We start from the raw sequence: 21,767 nt of genomic DNA, 5'->3' as shown, positions 1-21,767 counted from the left end.
AGAAAATGATGACAAGGTTATGGCTGGAATGTCTTTAATTATATCTTCTACTTCAGTCTAAAAAACTACAGTAATCCTTCGACTATCGCGGGGTTTATGTTCCAAAACCCACCGGCGATAAGTAAAAATCTGCGAAGTAGAAACAGTACTATACTGTATATTTATTATTAATATTATTTTATAATTTGTATATATTTATTTTATTATAATGCAAAACAGCACCACGGAGGAATCGATGTAAGCGTTAAACCGCGATAAAGCAAGGGATTACTGTACTTTAATTTATTTTCCCTATTCATTGGGAAGTGACGCTGTAAATATGTATCTTATCTATAATCTACTATAATTGTGAAACTGGTTGGTTGTAAAATGACCGTGTCTCAGGATCGGTTAGGTCTGATCTTTCATAGGAAAATGTGAATGTCCATGACTGTTGGATGGCTATTTGGCCATCGATAGTTTGAAAAGATTTGTAATATATTTTTCCATATGTTGAGAGGTTGTGGTGGTGGGTATGTTTTAAGTCTACAAGGCTTAGCTGTAGTTAAACAAGAGGTAAAACGAATATCATGTTTATGATAGCATGTGAACACAACAAGAGCGATACCAGAATACCCAACAGTCGAAGGACGCTGTTTCGACGGCTTTTGCAACTATCTCCAAAGTACAGCTTCGTAAAACAACACAGGTGATGGCACCGCATCATTTTGTACCACGAAAATGATGGCGTTCATACCTTCTCGATGTGTGACAGTGTCAGTGTCAATGAAAGTGAAGATACTAAAGCCATTACATGTGTTTGATATTATTATTTGTTCCTCTCGTATTCTCACTACTTTTCGGTTGGGGGTGACAAGACTTTCGGACCACCCTATATGGAGATGGCACCAAAACTTCAAAGTGACAGAAAGAATTAAAATAAAATATAAAACCATTACTATTATTTTCGAGATGAAACGAAAGGGGATAAAAGGAAATGTTCAATGTATTTGTAAACACTCGTTTCAGAGTGAATGCAAATAAACAGCAGTTTACGCGTAAATAATGTGTGCGTGTGTATACAGGTAGGGTTAATTATAAGCATGGAGGTGCGTGTTTTTATCAATAGTTGGAAGCATAAAATACACAATGTTTAGTTGAATATATATGAAGATAACTGGACATCATTTTTAACGAAAGTACATTTTATAGACTGTATTGGTTTTAATAGACCTGCTTTCCCAATCTCAGAATATTACATTTTATCATGAAAACAAGAATTTTTCAAAGAGTTACTTTCGTATTCAAGCGTTTCTCTGCAAGTGTTCCTTGTGGTTAGTTAAGCATTTGATGTATATTAGCATAACAAAACATTCATGTTAGGTAATAAAATGTACAATTTCGAATGAAACTTATTTTCAGCATAACACCTAATTTGCTTTAACAGCAAGTTAGGTGTTTTACCTCATAGCTGTTGCTAAAACTACACGAGACTCCATACCAAGATATTCATAAAAATATTATCACGATTATTACTTAGACATCGTGACTTCATGGTTAACTAAAGGCTTATCGGCGATCTTTAGTATAAGTGAAGTTTATTAATTTTGACTAATATAGAGATTGGTTCACATGTCCAGTTCGTCCGAATCGAATCTTCAGCTCTGAAATACGAAAATTAGAATTATTTCTGTTAGCCTTATGACGTCAGCTAACTCGCAAAATGGCTGTTATACATGCGGTGGTTGGAAACATCCCTGCAAAATATCACTCGAAAGACTTACGTAACTTTTTTTCCTCTTTAGTTGAAACAGATGGCTTTGACTGTTTTCATTATCGTCATCGTCCTGAAGTGAAGAGACCATCGCAGAAACAACTGCCTAACAATCATGGTTAGATGTAAACATGTTTATGTTTTAAATTTTACATTGTATTTTATTATTTATGAAAGCACTTATTTAATTTTTTAGAATATTATTTTTACATGACTCCCTCTTTATTAATCTCTCTCTTTCGTTCTCTCTCACCTTTTCAAGTAATTTTCCCCAAAACAAATCCAGGTCTTTAGAGATAATTACATTCATCTTTTATGATTATTTCAGTTTTAAAGTAATTGATATAACCATATGTTAGCTCTTATAGAAAACATCAGTTATGTTTATAAAGAAGCTAAAAAATACTCTCAGAGAAAACATTAATTTTGCTCAAGTCTACAGTACACTTTTCACCAGAGGACTTCTAATTAGGGTAGATTTTGACAACTTCAGTTTTAATAGTAAGAGTTACTGTTCTTGTGTTTACACTTCTCTCACCTAGTCATTTAAAAATGTTTTGCGTTGATTTAAGAATGCTAAACATCTAATGAACTTTTAGATGTCTCTAGTTATGTAATCGTCCCATACTTTTATGGAGCTCAAATACTAATTAGCTGAAAAAATAAAACAAAACAAAAACATATATCAAAATCGTATTTCCCTTATATAACACCCTACTGTTTTAGAAAGGACGTATTGTTGGTGCACTTCACGTGAGAATAAAATTGCGGCAGGGCCATGAAAATACCTTATGATTTTAGGTTTGCACAATTGGGACTAACTTGGTGACAACAGTACCGTATTGGTACTTGCGAGGAAGCTTGTACATGCCAACATTGTTTTTCATTACCACGAGATAGCTGAAATGTCGAATACGGACTCTCTCCCCCTCTCTCCTCCCCCTCTTTCTCCCCCTCTCCCTCGTTCTCCCCTCCCCTCTTTCTCCCCTCCCCCCTCTTTCTCCCCCTCTCTCCCTCTTTCCCCCCTCTCTCCCTCTTTCTCCCCCTCTCTCCCTCTCTCTCTCTCTCTCTCTCTCTCACACACACATATGCTTACGCATACATACATAGATACACACACATCATTTGGCGATCCTTCGGAGATGTTATATCAAAACTGGAAATACTTGTTCTGTAATTCCACGCTAGCATGGGTTGGACGATTTGACTGAGGACTGGCGAACCAGATGGCTGCACCAGGCTCCAATCTGATCTGGCAGAGTTTCTACAGCTGGATGCACTTCCTAATGCCAACCACTCAGAGAGTGTAGTGGGTGCTTTTATGTGCCACCGACACGAGGGCCAGTTAGGCGGTACTGGCAACGGCCACGCTCAAAATGGTGTTTTTTACGTGCTACCTGCACTGGAGCCAGTCCAGCGGCACTGGCAACGACCTTGCTCGAATGTTTTTTCACGTGCCGGTACAAGTGCCAGTAAGGCGACGCTGGTAATGATCTTGCTCAAATGGTGCTATTTACGTGCCATTGGCACGAAAGCCTGACAGCTGCTCTGGCAATGATCACGCTCGGACGGTGCTGTTAGCGCTATATATATATATATATATATATATATATACATACATACATACATAGTCACATTATGTACATTATATATACATGTGTGTAATGTGATGATAATTTTTCAAATCGTTAAATATATACTTTGATTTTTAACTAAAATGTGTGTGGCAATTGAGCGTAGAAGAAAGTGTAGTTTTAATTTATTAACAATTTATAACTGGCAATCCGAGTTTCTGTAAGGGTGAAATTTCAGACCACATCCAAAATTAATGGTCATACTTAACAATTTCCGTAAGCATGAAATCCTGTAACCTGAGATAGCCATAAAATTGGGGATGCCTGCATATATATATATATATATATATATACACACACACACACACACACACACACACACACACACACACACACACACACACACACACACACACATATATCCCTATACATAAACACATATACATAAGCAAAAGTGATTTGTAAAAGCATAAAAAAATGATGTATATGCACATTTGTGTGAGTGAATGTGTGTTTGATTGCTTGTTTGACTGTTCAGCTATCTTGTGTAAACCAAAGACAATGTCAGCCTCACCAACACATGAAAAATATATTAAAGAAATAAAAAAAAATTTCTGGAAATTGCTGAACACATGGATAAAACATGTGGTTTTTCATTTGACACATGAGATACTTTCTCCTAAGGATTGCCACCAACTCTAACTTTGTATTTTCCCTAAGTTTCTTAGTTTTATTTTTTAGTCCTGCAGATAATATGTCTCTAACACAAATTACACTGTGTAACACGATTTTTGTCCTTGGGTAGCTGCTGCTATTTCCTATTTGCTTACCCACTAGAAAGTACGAAAATGGCAAATATTTCCTTCAAACTTTGCTTTCCTCAATCATGTCTCCACTTGGACAGCTAGAAGTAGACTGAACTCTTGAGCTTACAATCCCTGCATTTATATTGGCATCTAGGTTGCCAGAGTGGAGGCGCAATGGACCAGTGGTTAGGGCAGCGGACTCGCTGTCATAGGAACACGGTTTCGATTCCCAGACCGGGCGTTGTGAGTGTTTATTGAGCAAAAACACCTAAAGCTCCACGAGGCTCCGGCAGGGGATGGTGGCGAACTCGGCTGTACTCTTCCACCACAACTTTCTCTCACTCTTACTTCCTGTTTCTGTTGTGCCTGTAATTCAAAGGGTCAGTCTTGTCACACTGTGTCACACTGAATATCCCCTGAGAACTACGTTAAGGGTATATGTGTCTGTGGAGTGCTCAGCCACTTGCACGTTAATTTCACGAGCAGGCTGTTCCGTTGATCGGATCAACTGGAATCCTCGACGTCGTAAGTGACGGAGTGCCAACAAGGTTGCCAGAACATTGTAGAAATTCTTGAAACTTTTAGAAAGTTCTTGAAACTTCTAGAAAGCTCTAGAAAATTCTGCTTCAGCAACTCAGTGCTGAGTCTGTCTGGAATGTAATAGAAAATTGGTTAGTTTCAAAACATTGATGTCCCGGTCACAAAGACAAAGTTTGAAGGGAATAATAATCATTTCTTTTGATTTCTAGATAGAAGCATTGTTGGCACTCCGTTGGTTACGATGACGAGGGCTCCAGTTGATCCGATCAATGGAACAGCCTGCTTATGAAATTAATGTGCAAGTGGCCGAGCACTCCACAGACACATGTACCCTTAACGTAGTTCTCGGGGGTAGATTCAGCGTGACAAGGCTGGCCCTTTGAAATATAGGTACAAGAGAAAGAGGAAGATATAGAGTGAGAGAAAGTTGTGGTGAAAGAGTATAGCAGGGTTCGCCACCACCCCCTGCCGGAGCCACGTGGAGCTTTAGGTGTTTTCGCTCAATAAACACTCACAACGCCTGGTCTGGGAATCGAAACCGCGAGTCCGCTGCCCTAACCACTGGGCCATTGCACCTCCACTCTAGATAGAAGCAAATAGGAAATAACATGAAATGATAATAAAAAAAAATGCTACACAGTGTTATTGATTGTTTAGCTTCATTTTTAGTCTTGCAAATATATGAACCTAAAATAAAAGACTGTCACTTGGTTTCCCAAGTAAGTGGAACAAATATACAAATTGCTTAAAAATGTCACTTATTATGTGTCATTAAATGGAAATATAGTAATTTGATATTCTCTTTGGTTAAATATTTTCAGGTTTATTTTTGTAATTTCTTAGGAATGTTTCCAATTTTATTATTATTATTATTATCATCATTATTTTTGTTCTTGTGTTTTTTTTTTCCAAATATTGTTAGGGTGGTGAACTGGCAGAATTGTTTGTATGCCAGGCAAAATGCTTAACAGCATTTAGTCCATCTTTATGTTCTGAGTTCAAATTCTGCTGAGGTTGACTGCCTTTCATCCTTTTGGGGGTCAATAAAATAAGTACCAGTTGAGTACTGGGGTCAATGTAATTGACTTATCCTCTCCCCCAAAATTGCTGTCCTCATGGCAAAATTTGAAACTATTATTATTATTTAGGCAATGAGCTGGCAGAATCATTAGCACTCTGGGTAACATTTTGACCATCCATACATTTTGAGTTCAAATTCTGCCAAGGTTGACTTTGCCTTTCATCCTCTCAGGGTCAATGAAATAAACACCAGTTATGCACTGTGGTTGATGTAATCGACTAACCTCTTCCTCCATACTTTCAGGCCTTGTGCCTATAGCAGAAAGGATTATTAAGGTGAAGAGCTCTCAGAATTGTAAGCACACTGGGAAAAATACCAAGTGACATTTTGTTCATCTTTACATTCTGAGTTCAAATTATGCTTAGGTTGATTTTGCCTTTTATCCTTTCAGGGTTGATCAAATAAGTACCAATTTAGCACTGGGGTCAATGTAATTGATTAGCCTCTACCACAAAATTTCATGCATTGTGCCTAAAGTAGAAAGGATTATTATTATTATTGTTGTTTAGGGGTTAGTATATTTTTCTGGTAATTCTTCCTATTAAAATTGTTCTTCACATAACCAATTTGTAATGTGTTTATAGAATTGTAACAGTACAGTTATTATTTTATTTGTAGGTCTTTTGAAGATACTTCAACAGCTTTGTCTTTAAAGTTGAAACAACAGCGTTACTATTAAAATAATTAAATATTTTAATAAATAAATATAAAAAAAAAAACTAATGGGTTAGTAAATAAATGATTTAATAAATGACTTTTAAGTATCGTTCCATTCACTCAGTATATGCAAGTCTATTTTTGTGTATTTTCCCAGATTGATTAGTTTCACTTTCAGTCCTGCAAATACATGTATTTAAGACAAAAGATTGCTCCTACAGAATATAAACACACAAGTAAACAGATATCAAATATTTGTGAGCAGAAAAAGAAAAAAAAATTCTACTGTTCATACACATTAAAAAATGATTTTTCAAAACTAATAAAAGAATGACACTAATTAGTACCAAGTATAATAGTCGAAAATGAACTAGAAATATGAAATTAATTAGAGCCCAAACAGCAAGATTTCAGACTAAGAGTTTCTAATTTCATGCCTCTGCTTCTTCATTTATCAATAATTTCCACCAACAAAAATGACTAATATAGACTGATAATCATAAGACTAATAAAATGGATGAAAGTTAGGATACAGATGTTAAAATTTAAGATCACTTTTATTTTGTTTATGTTTTTAACTTACAACTTAGAAAAAAATCAGCTGATTAACAGTTGACCATTCACATTTTTGCAGCTTAGAGATAAGACCTCTCTCTCTTTCTCTCTCTGTCCAAGACATTATACTTCTTCTTCATGGCATAAAACATATTACACTCATCATCGTCAGTATTGTTTTAATGTTTACTTTTCTATGCTTTCATAGGCTGGACAGAATCTGTGATAATAGATTTTCTTCTGCCAGATGCCTTTCCTGTCAGCAACCTCGACCTTTTCCCAAGCAAAGTAATATTTACTCATGGTCAGATATATCTTGCAGACAACTAGAAACAAATGACACTGCTTCTATGACAGTGATACTTGTTTACAACACTGTGATGTCAAGACAAGGTTACTCATACACATACACACATACCATTTCCACACACATGTATACACATCTTCCCCTTGCAGACTTATTAGAAAGGAAATAATCATTTCTTCATTATATTTTTGGGGGATTTGAAATTAAGGAAATACAAGGGAAAAGATGTACACAATTCACATATTTTTTAATGGAGTTTCTTCCAGCTTCCATCTGCCAACTCAACTCGTAATACTTTGGCTGGTCTGGGACTATAATAGAAGAAACTTGCTTCAACTGCTACACAGTAGGGCTGAACAGGAAATTACATGGTTAGGATACAAACTTCTTAACTGCACAACCATGTTAGTGCATTACACAAATTGTTGAATTTTATTGCTGATGCAGAACATATCTAGTTTCCTTGGAATCTATTATTTTATTGCTGATTAAATTTTGGTTTCATATGTTTGTATGGAAATGTATCATTATAATATCCTTTCTTCACTGCTACTTTGATTTAGAAGAAAATTTATTGTCTGAATCACATAAGAATCAGCACCAGCATACTTATATCTAGTTACAACCATACACACTACTGCAAAAGTATTGTTGAAAAAAGTTAAAGATGCTTTGTTATAGCATACAGCCAGCTCTCTTAGTCCTAATCAAAATTTACTCATTACAGTTTTATTCCCATTCTCTTTAGTCAATATTGCTTTCCTTATTTCTTCTCAATGATAATACTTACATGACTTCTCAAATTTGTTACTTTGCAATCTGATTTAATCAAAACTTTGCTCTTAATACTTATAAAGCTTCATACATGGTTCTACCTGTTTCCACTAAGATTTTTTTTCATTAGTGTACCTCCAGCAAGTCAGCTTACTGGAGCTTGTCTTTCTCTCTTAACAAGCTACATTGACATTAAATAAAATATATGAACTCATAACTTTATTTAGACCCGCTGTGAAATTTTGCCTATGAAGGTTTTATTTGATAGTTTGCAACTATCAAACTTGTAACAATATGTAAATGAATTTGTACTTACATATTTGTTCCATTTTTTAAGTAGCCTTCATTGGTACTTCAGGAGGGAGATGTCAGTAAATCTTGTTGAGTTGTTAAATAACAGTGAAACCAATTGGTTTGATAACTCTTCCAAGCTGCTGACAAGTGCCTTCATGGAACTAATTTCACAGGTGGATTAAATACACATGGATATAAATTTATTTTCATTAAGTTCCTCATCTGAGAATGATCTGATTGAGTATACTTTGCCTCTTCAGATGTAACAAAAATTAAAAGGGAGCTTTTATATGTCTTTACCTCAACTTTACTTCAATAGCTATTAATATATATCCTATAAAACATGGGGCTACATCTTATGTCTCAGCAGTCCTTCCTGCCTTGAAAAGACTTTACTCTCTATGTATTCCAAGCATGATCCAAATAGCTATTTCATTTCAAAAGTGTTGGTGTTGTTTGAATGATAAGCTGTACCTACAAACCATGTATTGTGTAATCATTATTACTTTATTCTTCCAATAGAATCAGAAGAGATCTATATTCTGTTGGTGTGTAGGAAGTAAAAGGAAAAAATATGTTATCATTGTTATTATCCCTATGTGGAGGCGCAATGGCCCAATGGTTAGAGCAGCAGACTCGCAGTCATATGATCGCTGTTTCGATTCCCAGACCAGGCGTTGTGAGTGTTTATTGAGCAAAAACACCTAAAAGCTCCACGAGGCTCCAGCAGGGGATGGTGGCGAACCCTGCTGTACTCTTTCACCACAACTTTCTCTCACTCTTACTTCCTGTTTCTGTTGTGCCTGTAATTCAAAGGGTCAGCCTTGTCACACTGTGTCACGTTGAATATCCCCAAGAACTACGTTTAGGGTACACGTGTCTGTGGAGTGCTCAGCCACTTGCACATTAATTTCACGAGCAGGCTGTTCTGTTGATTGGATCAACTGGAACCCTCGATGCCGTAAGCCAACGGAGTGCCAACAACAATACAATGTTATCCCTATGAATATTTCTTCTACATATGCCTGAATCCTTATAATAATTCATGATTATCTTGTCTTATGACAAATTAGCATTTAAATATATCCTTCTCTTCCTTGATAATCATGGCCTTGTTTAGAGTATCCTTATTTCTATTTATGACCAGCTATAAATAGATTTATGAAGCAAATATACAGAGACTGTTATGCTTAAGCAATGTTTTGTTTGAAAAACCTTTTCTTGTTTTGTTTTTAGACAATAAATCTCTTTCCTCATGCTGCTGTGTAATTCGTGTTCCTGAAGTAAGATTTGAGGACCTTTTTGACTATAATGAACGTCATTGGATTAATGAAAAAGGCGAATCAATGAAGTCACAGTGTCATATCAGAAAAATACGTTTCTCCTGTCAATCTCAAGGTAAGATTAGAAACTACGAGGCAAGTGGAATGAAAGTACCTTGGTATTAGAGGCATAGATCTTAATACGTTAGAAAAAGATTGCATTAGTGTTAGCTTGAAAAATAAATAGTTGATTTACGTTGAATAAAAATTGCAATTACATTACGTATTGTTTAACTATCAGCTTTCTATTTTGATAAAGATATAGAATTAGAATATTGGTTGTGTACATAGATATGAAACCAATTTCTATAGGAGAAGCAGTGTAGATAATTTACCTGACATCAGTACATTAATGAGAAAGTGAATTCTGGTAAGATTTGAATTTAGAACTGAGAAGGAGAAAATGAAATACTATTATATTTATTACGGCACACTATTAAACAGACGTATCCACTGCTCTGTATAAAATTAATATGCTACTTGGGCAAATGATGAAATAAAGTATTCAATAGCTAACTCATGAAGGTTTTTCTTTATATTTCTGATATGGCTACTTAACTCTTTTGATGTTGTCTCAATTCACTCATCCAGAGATTGATCAAGTTCAATTGATGTCCTGAAAATAGAGCAACTAAAAGAAATTTGACTGTGTTTGTAGTCAAGATTTAATGACTGTGGATGTTCTCTCATGATCTGTAAAAATGCATGATATATGCATAGTGAGAGTATCTAACCTTAAAATGTGATATATGTGTGTATGTGTAGTAGAGTTTTTTTAATGTTCTCCCTAGCTCCTTATCATGTTGACCCACATAGAAGACCTTGAGATTGTCATATAATGTCTCCATTGTGTTTGAATGTTTTGAAAATTATTTATTACCCTCATGTGGCAGGATGAAAGGTGAATTAATAAAATACAAAATGAAAGTACAGATAAAACTAATTTTAACTGAATAAAGAGTTCTTTATCATTAAGAATCTATGAAAATTGAATGTAATATCTTTCCTTCTAAACTTTGGATCCTTGTCTCATACAAAGACTTATTCTTTTGGTATTTTCAGACAAGATTCCGTACAAAACCAGAGAGGAACAAGCTCAAATTCCTGAAGATCGTGAAGTATTTACAAAGACTGACCTTGAAAATCTCCCTGAACTCCATGCACCTACTGTTATGCCAAAAGGAAATGTAGGCACTCCAACTTATGTTTTCTTAGAATTAATCAATCAATGCAAATTACCACCAAGGATTATCAGTAAATTGCAACTTGAATTTCCTAAAGTAACTTATAGCAACATATATGGACGTGTTCCATGTGATTATGATGTACAGTGTCTTCCTAGTTCTGGTAACACTCTTGACACGGGCTCAAGAAATGAAAGTTTTCAGAAAAATCTTTCCAAAAGGAAATTAAATCCTATTAAAAATCAATTTAGTAAAGGACAAAAAGAAAATACAGATGAAACTAATCTAAAAACAACAACAACAACAACAACAGCTACTACTACTACTACTGTTGATGATGATAGTAGTAGAAGTTCTAATGATAGTCTAAGAACTGATGCAAATATTGATGCTAGCACCAGCTGTCATTTAAGTTTGTCTGCTAATAATGAAAGCAGAGAAAATGGTACTGACATTTCTTTCACTACCTCTGAGAACCTTCATTTTGGTGCAAACCCTCATAGCTCTCATAAAATTCAGATCCACCCTCCACACTCAAATGATAGGACAGTTTGTGATAAATTAGAGAAAAATGATGTTAAAATATCGCAAAAAACTGATGTTTCAGAAAAAAGGCGATTGAAAATGGAGGAAAAAGCCAGGAGAAAACAAAATATTGCTGAAATGAAGAGAAAAATGGCTTTGAATATTGAAGAAAAAATGATTGAGTTTGATCGTGGTTCTGATTATTCTGAAGAAGATGCTGATTATTGTGAAGAGTGGGAACGCCATGAAGCATTGCATGATGATCCAAGTGGCCAAGAACGAAACAAAGAACGATTGTTTGAAGACAATATTGAACTGAAATGGGAGAAAGGTGGTAGTGGTTTGGTCTTTTACACTGATGCTCAGTATTGGCAACAAGAGGAAGGTGGTAAGGGCAAGATTTTATTTCATATTTTCCTTGCAATATAAATATAAGTTTACTTCTTTTTTCTTCCCCAGTTATTCAACTTGTTTAGAAAATACTATATATAATAATAATAATAATAATAATAATAATGATAATCCTTTCTACTAAAGGCACAAGGCCTGAAATCTTTGTGGGAGAGGGCTAGTCAATTACATTGACCCAGTGTTCCACTGGTACTTAATTTATCGACCCCAAAAGGATGGAAGGCAAAGTTAGCTTGCTTACCAACCACATGGTTCTGGGTTCAGTCCCACTGTGTGGCACCTTGGGCAAGTGTCTTCTACTATAGCCTCGGGCCGACCAAAGCCTTGTGAGTGGATTTGGTAGACGGAAACTGAAAGAAGCCTGTCGTATATATGTTTATGTATATATATATATGTATGTGTGTGTGTATGTTTGTGTGTCTGTGTTTGTCCCCCCAACATCGTAACTTAGCGGTTCGGCAAAAAGAGCGATAGAATAAGTACTAGGCTTCTAAAGAATAAGTCCTGGGGTCGATCTGCTCGACTAAAGGCGGTGCCCCAGCATGGCCGCAGTCAAATGGCTGAAACAAGTAAAAGAGTAAAGAGTAAAGCATTTTGCCTGACATGCTAACAATTCTGCCAGCTCACTGCTTTAATAATTTCAAATTTTGGCACAAGACCAGCAAGTTCGGAGGAGGGGATAAATCAATTACATTGACTCCAGTGTTGAACAAGTACTTATTTTATTGACCTTGAAAGGATGAAAGGCAAAGTCAACCTTGGCAGATTTTGAACTTAGAATGTAAAGATGAATGAAATGTCACTAAGCATTTTACCTGACGTGCTAACAGTTTTGCCAGCTTACCACCTTAAAGCAAAAATATATAATTTTAATAATAAGAATAATAAGGATCTGCATCACTGACTTTAAACACCTGCATAGCTATGCAAAAAAAAAAAAATGCATATACTATTAGAGTAGACATTTTTATGACTTGATGTTTATTACCTGTTCTATTATGGAATGGATTTACTATCTATTTTACCATTAGATAAATAGAAGTATGTAGAGTAGCATACTTTGTTCATTGACACCACACAATCTTCATAATTATGTTATAACTCATATATATATATATATTGATTGTAAATCTAATTTTAGCATTTAGTTATCATGCTTTAATATGATAAATACACTATATATTCGTAAGCCTGGTAAAAAAAAAAAAAACTTTATTACATCTATCTCTCTGTATTTTATTCATCATCATCATCATTGTTTAACGTCCACTTTCCATGCTAGCATGGGTTGGATGATTTGACTGAGGACTGGCGAACCAGATGGCTGCTCCAGGCTCTGATCTGGCCTGGCAGACTTTCCACAGTTGGATGCCCTTCCTAACGCCAACCACTCTGAGAGTGTAGTGGGTGCTTTTATGTGCCCACCGGCACGAGGGCCAGTCTGGTGGTACTGGCAACGGCCATGCTCAAATGGTGTTTTTTACGTGCCACCTGCACAGGAGTTAGTCCAGCGGCACTGGCAATGACCTTGCTCGAATGTTTTGTGAACGTGCCAGTAAGGTGACAGAGAAGCTCTTAGCTAAACTCAAAATAACTTACATTGCATTTATTTGTTAAAGAAGGCAGTATACTAAACTCAGTGGTTTTGTTGAGCAATAAAAATACTAAGGGTGGATGTATAATTCATGACAATGACTCAGTTTATGCATATGAATACTGAAAGCTTGGAAATGTGGACCCTACTCTCAGTTTCTTCTCTTTATCCTAAACCCCGAAGAGTTCAGGACTAGATGTTCTTAGGAATGTTTGATGTTCTATCTCTCATTATATAATATTGAAGAAATTTGGAATGAAATCAAGAGGAAAAGAAAAACTATGATAAGAAGAAAAAAATTGCAGATACTCATTAGGCTTTTTTAAATACATAGGTTGAGGTAGTGTAGAATTACAGTGAGTTGAGAAAGCAGTTAGATATGAAAGGTCTTCGTCAGTTAATGTAGGAAATATGACTATACACATTTGCGCAATTAATGAGAATTGGGCATAGAATAAAGTGGAGCCTTTTAGCTCAAAGGGCAATAGCTTGAAGGCCATATTTTATTCTTTGTATGGCAAAGGGCATCCCAAATTTATTGGTATTACTTAGCATCTTCTTGAATTTGAATAGGGTCTCAGCTTAGTAAGGGCACATTGTTCAAACATTGGCTAACCTATGTAAATCAATTTAGGGAGAGAAAGAAAGAGAGAGAGAGAGAGAGGGAAAGAGATAGAGAGAGAGAGAGGGAGAGAGATAGAGAGAGAGAGAGAGAGAGAGAGAGGACCATAATGATATTGATTATAAACTTTAAGGGAATTGCAATACTTCATGATAAACCCAAGTAAAAACTCACTGAAAATATAGAACAACTGAAGGATAGTAAATAATTCTATGAACATTCTTGGTTGATTGATAATGTAGCACAACATTGGAGTCAATTGAATTAACTACAACCTTTAAAGCCTGGAGGTGAATGTAGTTCGCTGCTGAAGCTGCTGGCAAAGAATTTAGATTTACTTCATCAACACCCTAGCCGAAATGCAGTATCATTCCTATAGGAACCTATAAGCCTTTTTTAGTATGCTATTAATAAACAGTTTAGAGGCAGTAACTCTGATTTATACATAGGAGTTTTAGAATGTCTTGTAGTTATGAATATAACTGAAAAAAAGTGCCATTCTGAAGGTATTGATTAGTTCCCAATATGGTGTAGAACTAAGTAGGCAGATTTGCAAACAATACCTTTTAACTCTCCTTGAAAAGTGTGAAAGGAGTTGGTGACTATATTTGCCAAGATTAAACTCACATCCAACTGCTTCTTCCCATGCGATATATAATTTCTCTCACTGATTTTTACTCTGTCTCACTCTTTTTATATTTTTCTCTTTCTTCTGATGGAGGGCTGATGTCCTTTTTCCATTAAAACTTTAATCTAATACCATATTTGTTGAACCTTGCTCCTCTTGTGTTGTCTTTTTTTTATTGTTCATTGTATTTATTCAAAACACACACACACACATACTATATGCATATATCTGTGTGTGTGTGTGTGCATGACAGTAACTATACAAATATGTAAATATGAATGTGTGTTACTACATACGTATTTACTCTTTTACTTGTTTCAGTCATTTGACTGTGGCCATGCTGGAGCACCGCCTTTAGTCGAGCAAATCGACCCCAGGACTTATTCTTTTATAAGCCTAGTACTTATTCTATCGGTCTCTTTTGCCGAACCCCTAGGTTATGGGGACGTAAACACACCAGCATTGGTTGTCAAGCGATGTTGGGTGGAGAAGCACAGACACACAAACATATATATATGTATACATATATACAACGAGCTTCTTTCAGTTTCAATCTACCAGATCCACTCACAAGGCTTTGGTCGGCCCAAGGCTATAGTAGAAGACACTTGCCCAAGGTGCCACACAGTGGGACTGAACGTATATAAATAACAGTTTAATAGAAAGAGAAAGTATCTTAATATTTCAGGTATCAGCCCTTCAGCAGAAGAAAGAGAAAAAAACATAGTGGAAGTGAGAAAGAAGAATAGTTGGTGAGAAAGAGACAGAGAGAGAGAGGGAGAGAAAGAGAAGTAGATTGATAGATAGAGAGAGTTTACGTATATATGACTGCATTTAGTGGTATTGTTTTCATTTAAAATGCACCTTCTCACTTCTTTTTTGTTACTTATTAACTGTTCATCTATCTTTTAAGTTGTTTATATATATATACAAATTACGACAAATGTAAACAAACAAATGAAGTTTGCTTTTAGAAGCTTTGAGATGTCTTAGAAAGTTAAAGAAGTGATTTTAAATTCTCAAATGCAGGATAATATTAATAATATAGCTTGAACAGGATAAACTACCCCTATTTTGCAGAAAAAAGTGTAGGTGGTTAGCTGTGGGACTCAAACTCACATCTCCGTGATTACGCGTCACAATGCTCTGACCGATTGAGTTAAATACCCCATATATATATATATATATATATATATATATATAAGTAAACAAGTTGGTTGATTGATAATGTAGCACAACATTGGAGTCAGTTGAATTATATATATATATAGAGTATTGTATAATTAAATGTTATCATCAGTTTTCATGTAGATTTCTATGAATGAATTAACTCAACCTCTCATCACCCATATTGACTACCGATGACCAAACACACACTAACAACTAATTCCTCAGTGTCTACTCCATGGATATTCACTCCCTTTCTATATTTTCCTTGCAGCGATCAAATTATAGCTGTTGAAAAGAAATATCGGTCACATTGGTCTTACAAGACTAGACGGGCTACATATGTAATGGGTACAACCCCTTCTGATAGGTCACTACTTAATGTAATGAGCCATAACAGACTTGCCAAGCTTTAACTTGCATCCAGTTGCATGTCTCTGTGCAATATTTATTTAGATTTCAAAGTTGTCTCCCCCTGACTTGTCTAGAATTAATAATTAAGCTCTTCCCTATCAGTGTAATTTTAATTAATTAAAATGTTTTGGCTCTTTACATTATGTATTGGCCTGTCAATATTGGCCCATTATGTTTGTCAGTATTGGCCCATTATGTCTGTTGTCCTTCTAGTCTTGTGAGATCGATGTGGCTGATATTTCTTTTCAGTAGCTGCAATTTGATGACTGCAAGGAAAACATGGAATGAGAGTTAATGACTTTGGAGAGGAATATGTAGAATTAGGTGTTAGTGTGTGTGTGCGGTCATGGGTACTTGATATGGGTGATAAAGGCAGCAAGCTGGCAGAAACATTAGCACGCTGGGCGAAATGCTTAGCGGTATTTTGTCTGTCTTTACATTCTGAGTTCAAATTTCGCTGCAGTTGACTTTGCGTTTCATCCTTTTGGAGTCAATAAATTAAGTACCAGTTACTGGAGTTGATGTAATCGACTGGCCCCTTTCCCCCAAAATTTTGGTCTTTGTGCCTTGAGTAGAAAAGAATATGGGTGATGAGTGACTGAATTGATTCATTCATGGAAAAACTGATGATGATTTAATATACAATGAATAATACTTACATGTATAAGTAAACAACTTAAAAGATAGATATATAGTTAATAAGTAGCAAAAACAGAAGTGAGGTAATGTAATTTAAATGATGAAAACATGATCACTAAATGCAATATATATATATTCTCTCTCTCTCACCAACTATTCTTCTTTCTCACTCCCACTATGCTTTTTCTCTTTCTTCTGCTGAAGGGCTGATGCCTGAAATGTTAAGATACCTTCTCTTTCCATTAAACTGCTATTTACATAAATATGTAGTAACACACATGCATATCTACATATCTGTATATTTACAGTCATGCACACATACACAAATATATGCATACAGGGTGTGTGGGCAGTACTGGCAACAGCCACGCTCAAATACACCATTTTGTGCGTGGTCGTTGCCAGTACCGCCTGACTGGCTTTCGTGCCGGTGGCACGTAAAAGCACCCACTACACTCTCGGAGTGGTTGGCATTAGGAAGGGAATCCAGCTGTAGAAACTCTGCCAAATCAGATTGGAGCCTGGTGTAGCCATCTGGTTTCACCAGTCCTCAGTCAAATCGTCCAACCCATGCTAGCATGGAAAGCGGACGTTAAACGATGATGATGATGATGATGATGTATGTATATTGTATGAATACAATGAACTATAAAAAAAGACAACAAAGGAGAGACAATGTTTAACAAATATGACATTAGATTAAAGTTTTAATGGAAAGGGAAATTGCCTTAATGTTTCAGATATCAGCCCACCATCAAGAGAAAGACAAAAAACATAGGAGTGAGAAAGAGTAAGTCTGTGACAGATAGGAGGGAGAGGGAGAATATAAATAATTAAATATGTATATATATTTATGTATATATCCCTCTCTCACTGTGGGAGAGAGGCACAAGCACACACACAGACATACACACACGGCAGTAACTTCCGCCTACCAAATTCAATCACAAAGCTTTGGTCATATTTGTGTATTTATATCATTGTTTTGTGGCATTGTTTTCATCATTTAAAATACACATCTATTTTATTTTACTTATTAACTGTACATCTATCTAGTTGTTTACTGATAAAGAACACATCAAGTATTGCATAAGAGAAGTTTTTATTTATTTATTTAGAGAAGCATTTATCAGGATATATTTTATGAAATACTTATGTCATAATTTTCAAAATCTTTGAAATTTTTTATTCAATTTGATTTTAGATTTTGATGAACAAACTGCTGATGATTGGGATGTTGACATGCGTGGTTATTATGAACCAGGCTCTGAGGACATGGATGCACGAGACTTCATAGCCATGAGACAGAAAAATAGACTTTCTGAAGATACAGGCTATAAAGACAGTGTTGATTTAAAAATTGGTAAATTTGAAAAACATACAAGAGGTTTTGGACGTAAAATAATGGAACAGCTTGGCTGGAAAGAAGGTGAAGGACTTGGAACCACTTCTTCTGGAATGGCAGAAGCCCTTGAGAATTTGGGGAAAAGTCCCTACAACAAGTCTGGTATTGGGTATGTTAAAGAGTTTCACTCCTTCACTGGTTCTGAGAAATATGTTTCTTGTTTTTTTTTCCTGAAATCATATCCAGATCAAATTAAATAGTGAATAGAAATAAGACATGTTGAGATTGTGAATGGTGGAGTAGAAGCAGTGCATGTTACAATGTAGATGGAAGAAGAGATTTAAAGGCAAAGCTGGAAAAAAAAACAAAATTACATGTCAAATGTAGCTAAGAAAGTGGCAACGTTTGGGTCTCAAATTAATAATTAAATTGAGTAAATAATTTAATTTACTTAAGTCACAAAATTAGTATTTTAGGGAAATGTTAAATTAATTGCATCAACTCTGCTGCATTGCTGGTACATATTTTGCTGATCCCCAAAATATGAAAACTAAACGTTGGCTTCTGTGGAATTTGAGCTTGGAGGAGTGACATAATGTACTGTAATCTATTTAGTTCAGCACATTACTATCTTAGTTCCTTCCATCAGCTTTATTTAAGGTCACAGCAGATATTTTTCAGGATCATGCTGTAAAATGAAATCATTTAAAGAAGAATGCATCAATTTGCAATCTTTATTATTTTCTAAACTTCTTGTTTACTATTCAGCATATATAATTATTGATTGTTAACTGAAAGTTCTTTGTGTATGCTGCATCTTTAGTAATTTTTCCCTATTACACAATTTTGTTTTTGTTCTTTTTCAGGTTTCGTAAGTCGCAACTGTCTAAAAAACAATGGTATAGGAGCAAACAAGAAGAACATGACTGTAATATTCCATTTATTTCAACTATATATGATAATCCATCGATCACAGATCCTGAAGAGTCCCTACTTAGAAGAAATGAACCATATCAACTTAAAAGAAGAAAATAATCTGAATATTTAATTATAATTATTTTTATATTGAAATAAATATTTTTGTACGCTATTAAAGTATTTAAAAATTTTTTCCTTTTATTAAATATTAACAATAGAATGCCAAATTAAATGCACTACAATACTTAGATTCACATTTTCAGCTGAAATACCATCATCCATGCATTTTCAGTCAGAAATATTGTTTTATTCTGGCTTGAATTAACCAGGTCTGTCCCAAGTCAGTGATACACTATTTGTTGCAATCATCTGTCACTTCTTTTATGAGACTAAATATCTTGAGATAAACTTTCATCATTTCTTCTTATAATTTCTTTTTCCTTAAACTCTTTCAACTTGGATTGCTTGATCCTGATTCACCCAAATATCATTCTTCATATACACCAGATGTCCATACCAATGCAGCCTTTTCTTTAACCTATTTTTCTCTCAGCTCACTTGTGGCTTGTCTTCCATGCACACTGTTCATACACATCCAACAGAACATGCTTACTTATTTTATTTCTATGCTTTCCTGTACATCTTTAACTTGCTGCATATCAATAGTTTAGTGAAGAGAAAGAAATGGCCAGCAGTACAGAAGAGTGATGGTGTGGTGTAGAGGATACCAGCAGATTCAATACAATCTTATTATATACTCTAGCCAGTGGTCTTTTGAACTATCTGGATAAATTCAAGTGTTCTGATGATTTCAGAGTGTTTAGAATGCTCTTTGTACTTTGATACTGGTGATACGTTTCCATTTTCAGTCTCTAGCTCCTTACAAACTTTGTAGACGAAAGATCTGGCAACTTTTAAAAATTGAAAAATTGAGATATTTCTAAATTGCTATAACCTTATAACCTTTATAACCACAATAACAGCATGCCTCTTCATTTCTTGAGTGAGCTGAGGGTCTGTTATTATTATTTTCTGAAACAAAGATTATACAGTTAGCAAAAAATGTAGCAATAACCCCCACCAAAATATGTCCTGAAATACCTTATGCACCCTGTATATATATATATATATATATATATATATATATATATATATATATATATATATATTTATACATACGTACGTATGTATGTTTATATATATATATAAATATATATATATATATATATATGTATATATATATATAAAAATCCTGCCAAAACAGTCACAGAAGCCTGCATCAGGCTTCTGTGGAACCGTCCCACCCATGCTGTCATAGTCTAGATTGATCATCATCATCTGAGTCAGTTCTTTTGAGTCAGAGTCCTCTTAAATGGGTTGGGGAGTCACACATCATCATTATCATTATCAACATTTAATGTCTGTTGTCCATGCTGCCATGGGTTGGATGGTTTGACCAAAGCTTGCAGACCAGAGAGCTGTACTAGGTTCAGGTCATCTATTTTGGCATGGTTCCTACGGCTGGATGCCTTTCCTATCACCAACAACTCTACAGAGTGGACTAGGTGTTCTTTACTTGGCGCCAGCAAAGTTACTTTCTTATGTGGCACAGGCATGGGGGATTTTTATGTGGTGCCAGCACCTCATTCATACATTTCATTTTGACTGCTATTTCTAGCAGACTAAAATTGCCTTCCCTTTTTTCAAGGTACCAGCACTTCATTCATACATTTCCTTTTGACTGCTATTTCTAGCATTTATCTGTCCCCTATTTAATACTACAGAAAACAACATTGGGTTCTTGTGTAGTTGATCCCTCCTGGACTTCAGAGAAGATTTGACTTTCAAATGAACAAAGAGTCTTGTGAAAAAATTCACGATCACACTTTTGTGGTATGCGGCTGGCTGGCTGGTTGGCTGGCTAGTTGGCTGGCTGGCTGGCTGGCTGGCTGGCTGGCTGGCTGGCCTGGGTTAATCCCAATTTGCTCAGAGTATGGCTTGCGATGTGATTTTGTATATGCAAACAAACATTAATTCACTCTCCAGTTTTCAGAATGGTGAGAGAGAGAGAGATTATGGATGATTATGTGACTGATTTGGTTTAAATCACTGAGCTGATTAGGGTGGATTTTGCTGGCAAGCTCATTGTTTTCATAATGGAGATAAATTTGTATATCAGTATATTGGTGCGTTATAAAAGGCCAGGAACTATGTGGTTGGGAAGCAAGCTTCTTACCACACAGCCACACCTGTGCCTATAAAAATACTTGAAAATCTTGTTGCCAACCTCTGAATGCTGAAACCGGGGAACGAACCAGGGACGTTTAGGAATTTTATTAAAAAAATTGTTTAAATGTTTGGTGTATTTTAGAAATATAACCAGTTTATTGTACATAAATTTTAACAAAAAAATCTAAGATGGACCCCCCCCCCCCGGGGGTCACATGAACCTTCAAGGACCACTGCACTAGAAGGACAAAGATTCAACCTCATGACCTTTCAATTTTAGTGTTCCAGAACTATATTTACACGACCTCCATACCAACCTTTAGCATGAAATGAAGCACAAAAATCTTAACATTTATCAAATGGATTTACTTCACAACAAAGCTAGGTTACAAAAAGGATTATCTTTCTAATATAGTCGAGAAGAAGCT

At 35.4% G+C, this 21,767-nt stretch overlaps 1 protein-coding gene across 6 annotated transcripts in view; it reads left to right on the top strand.

Moving 5' to 3' along the window:
- Positions 1–19,282, top strand: part of LOC106871164 (G patch domain-containing protein 3) — an 82,766-nt gene extending 63,484 nt beyond the window's left edge. For 2 of the 6 annotated variants that reach the window (XM_089354099.1, XM_014917491.3), the window contains 4 exons: positions 9,578–9,739; positions 10,726–11,760; positions 18,052–18,361; positions 19,059–19,282. In XM_089354099.1, the coding sequence (XP_089210225.1) occupies positions 9,578–9,739; positions 10,726–11,760; positions 18,052–18,361; positions 19,059–19,227 (1,676 nt within the window). In that variant the 3' untranslated portion in view covers positions 19,228–19,282. Of the gene's footprint in view, positions 1–1,506; positions 1,872–6,152; positions 6,266–6,372; positions 6,481–9,577; positions 9,740–10,725; positions 11,761–18,051; positions 18,362–19,058 lie in introns of those variants that run through there. The other 4 variants (XM_014917489.3, XM_052968717.2, XM_052968716.2 and 1 more) reach the window with 4 other exon arrangements.
- Positions 19,283–21,767: the final 2,485 nt, after the last annotated feature.

This window comes from Octopus bimaculoides, chromosome 6 (assembly GCF_046866305.1).
Source record: "Octopus bimaculoides isolate indiv1 chromosome 6, ASM4686630v1, whole genome shotgun sequence".
NCBI lineage: Eukaryota > Metazoa > Mollusca > Cephalopoda > Octopoda > Octopodidae > Octopus > Octopus bimaculoides.
Note: the sequence above shows the minus strand (reverse complement) of the source record. Positions and strands in the feature narration are given on the sequence as shown.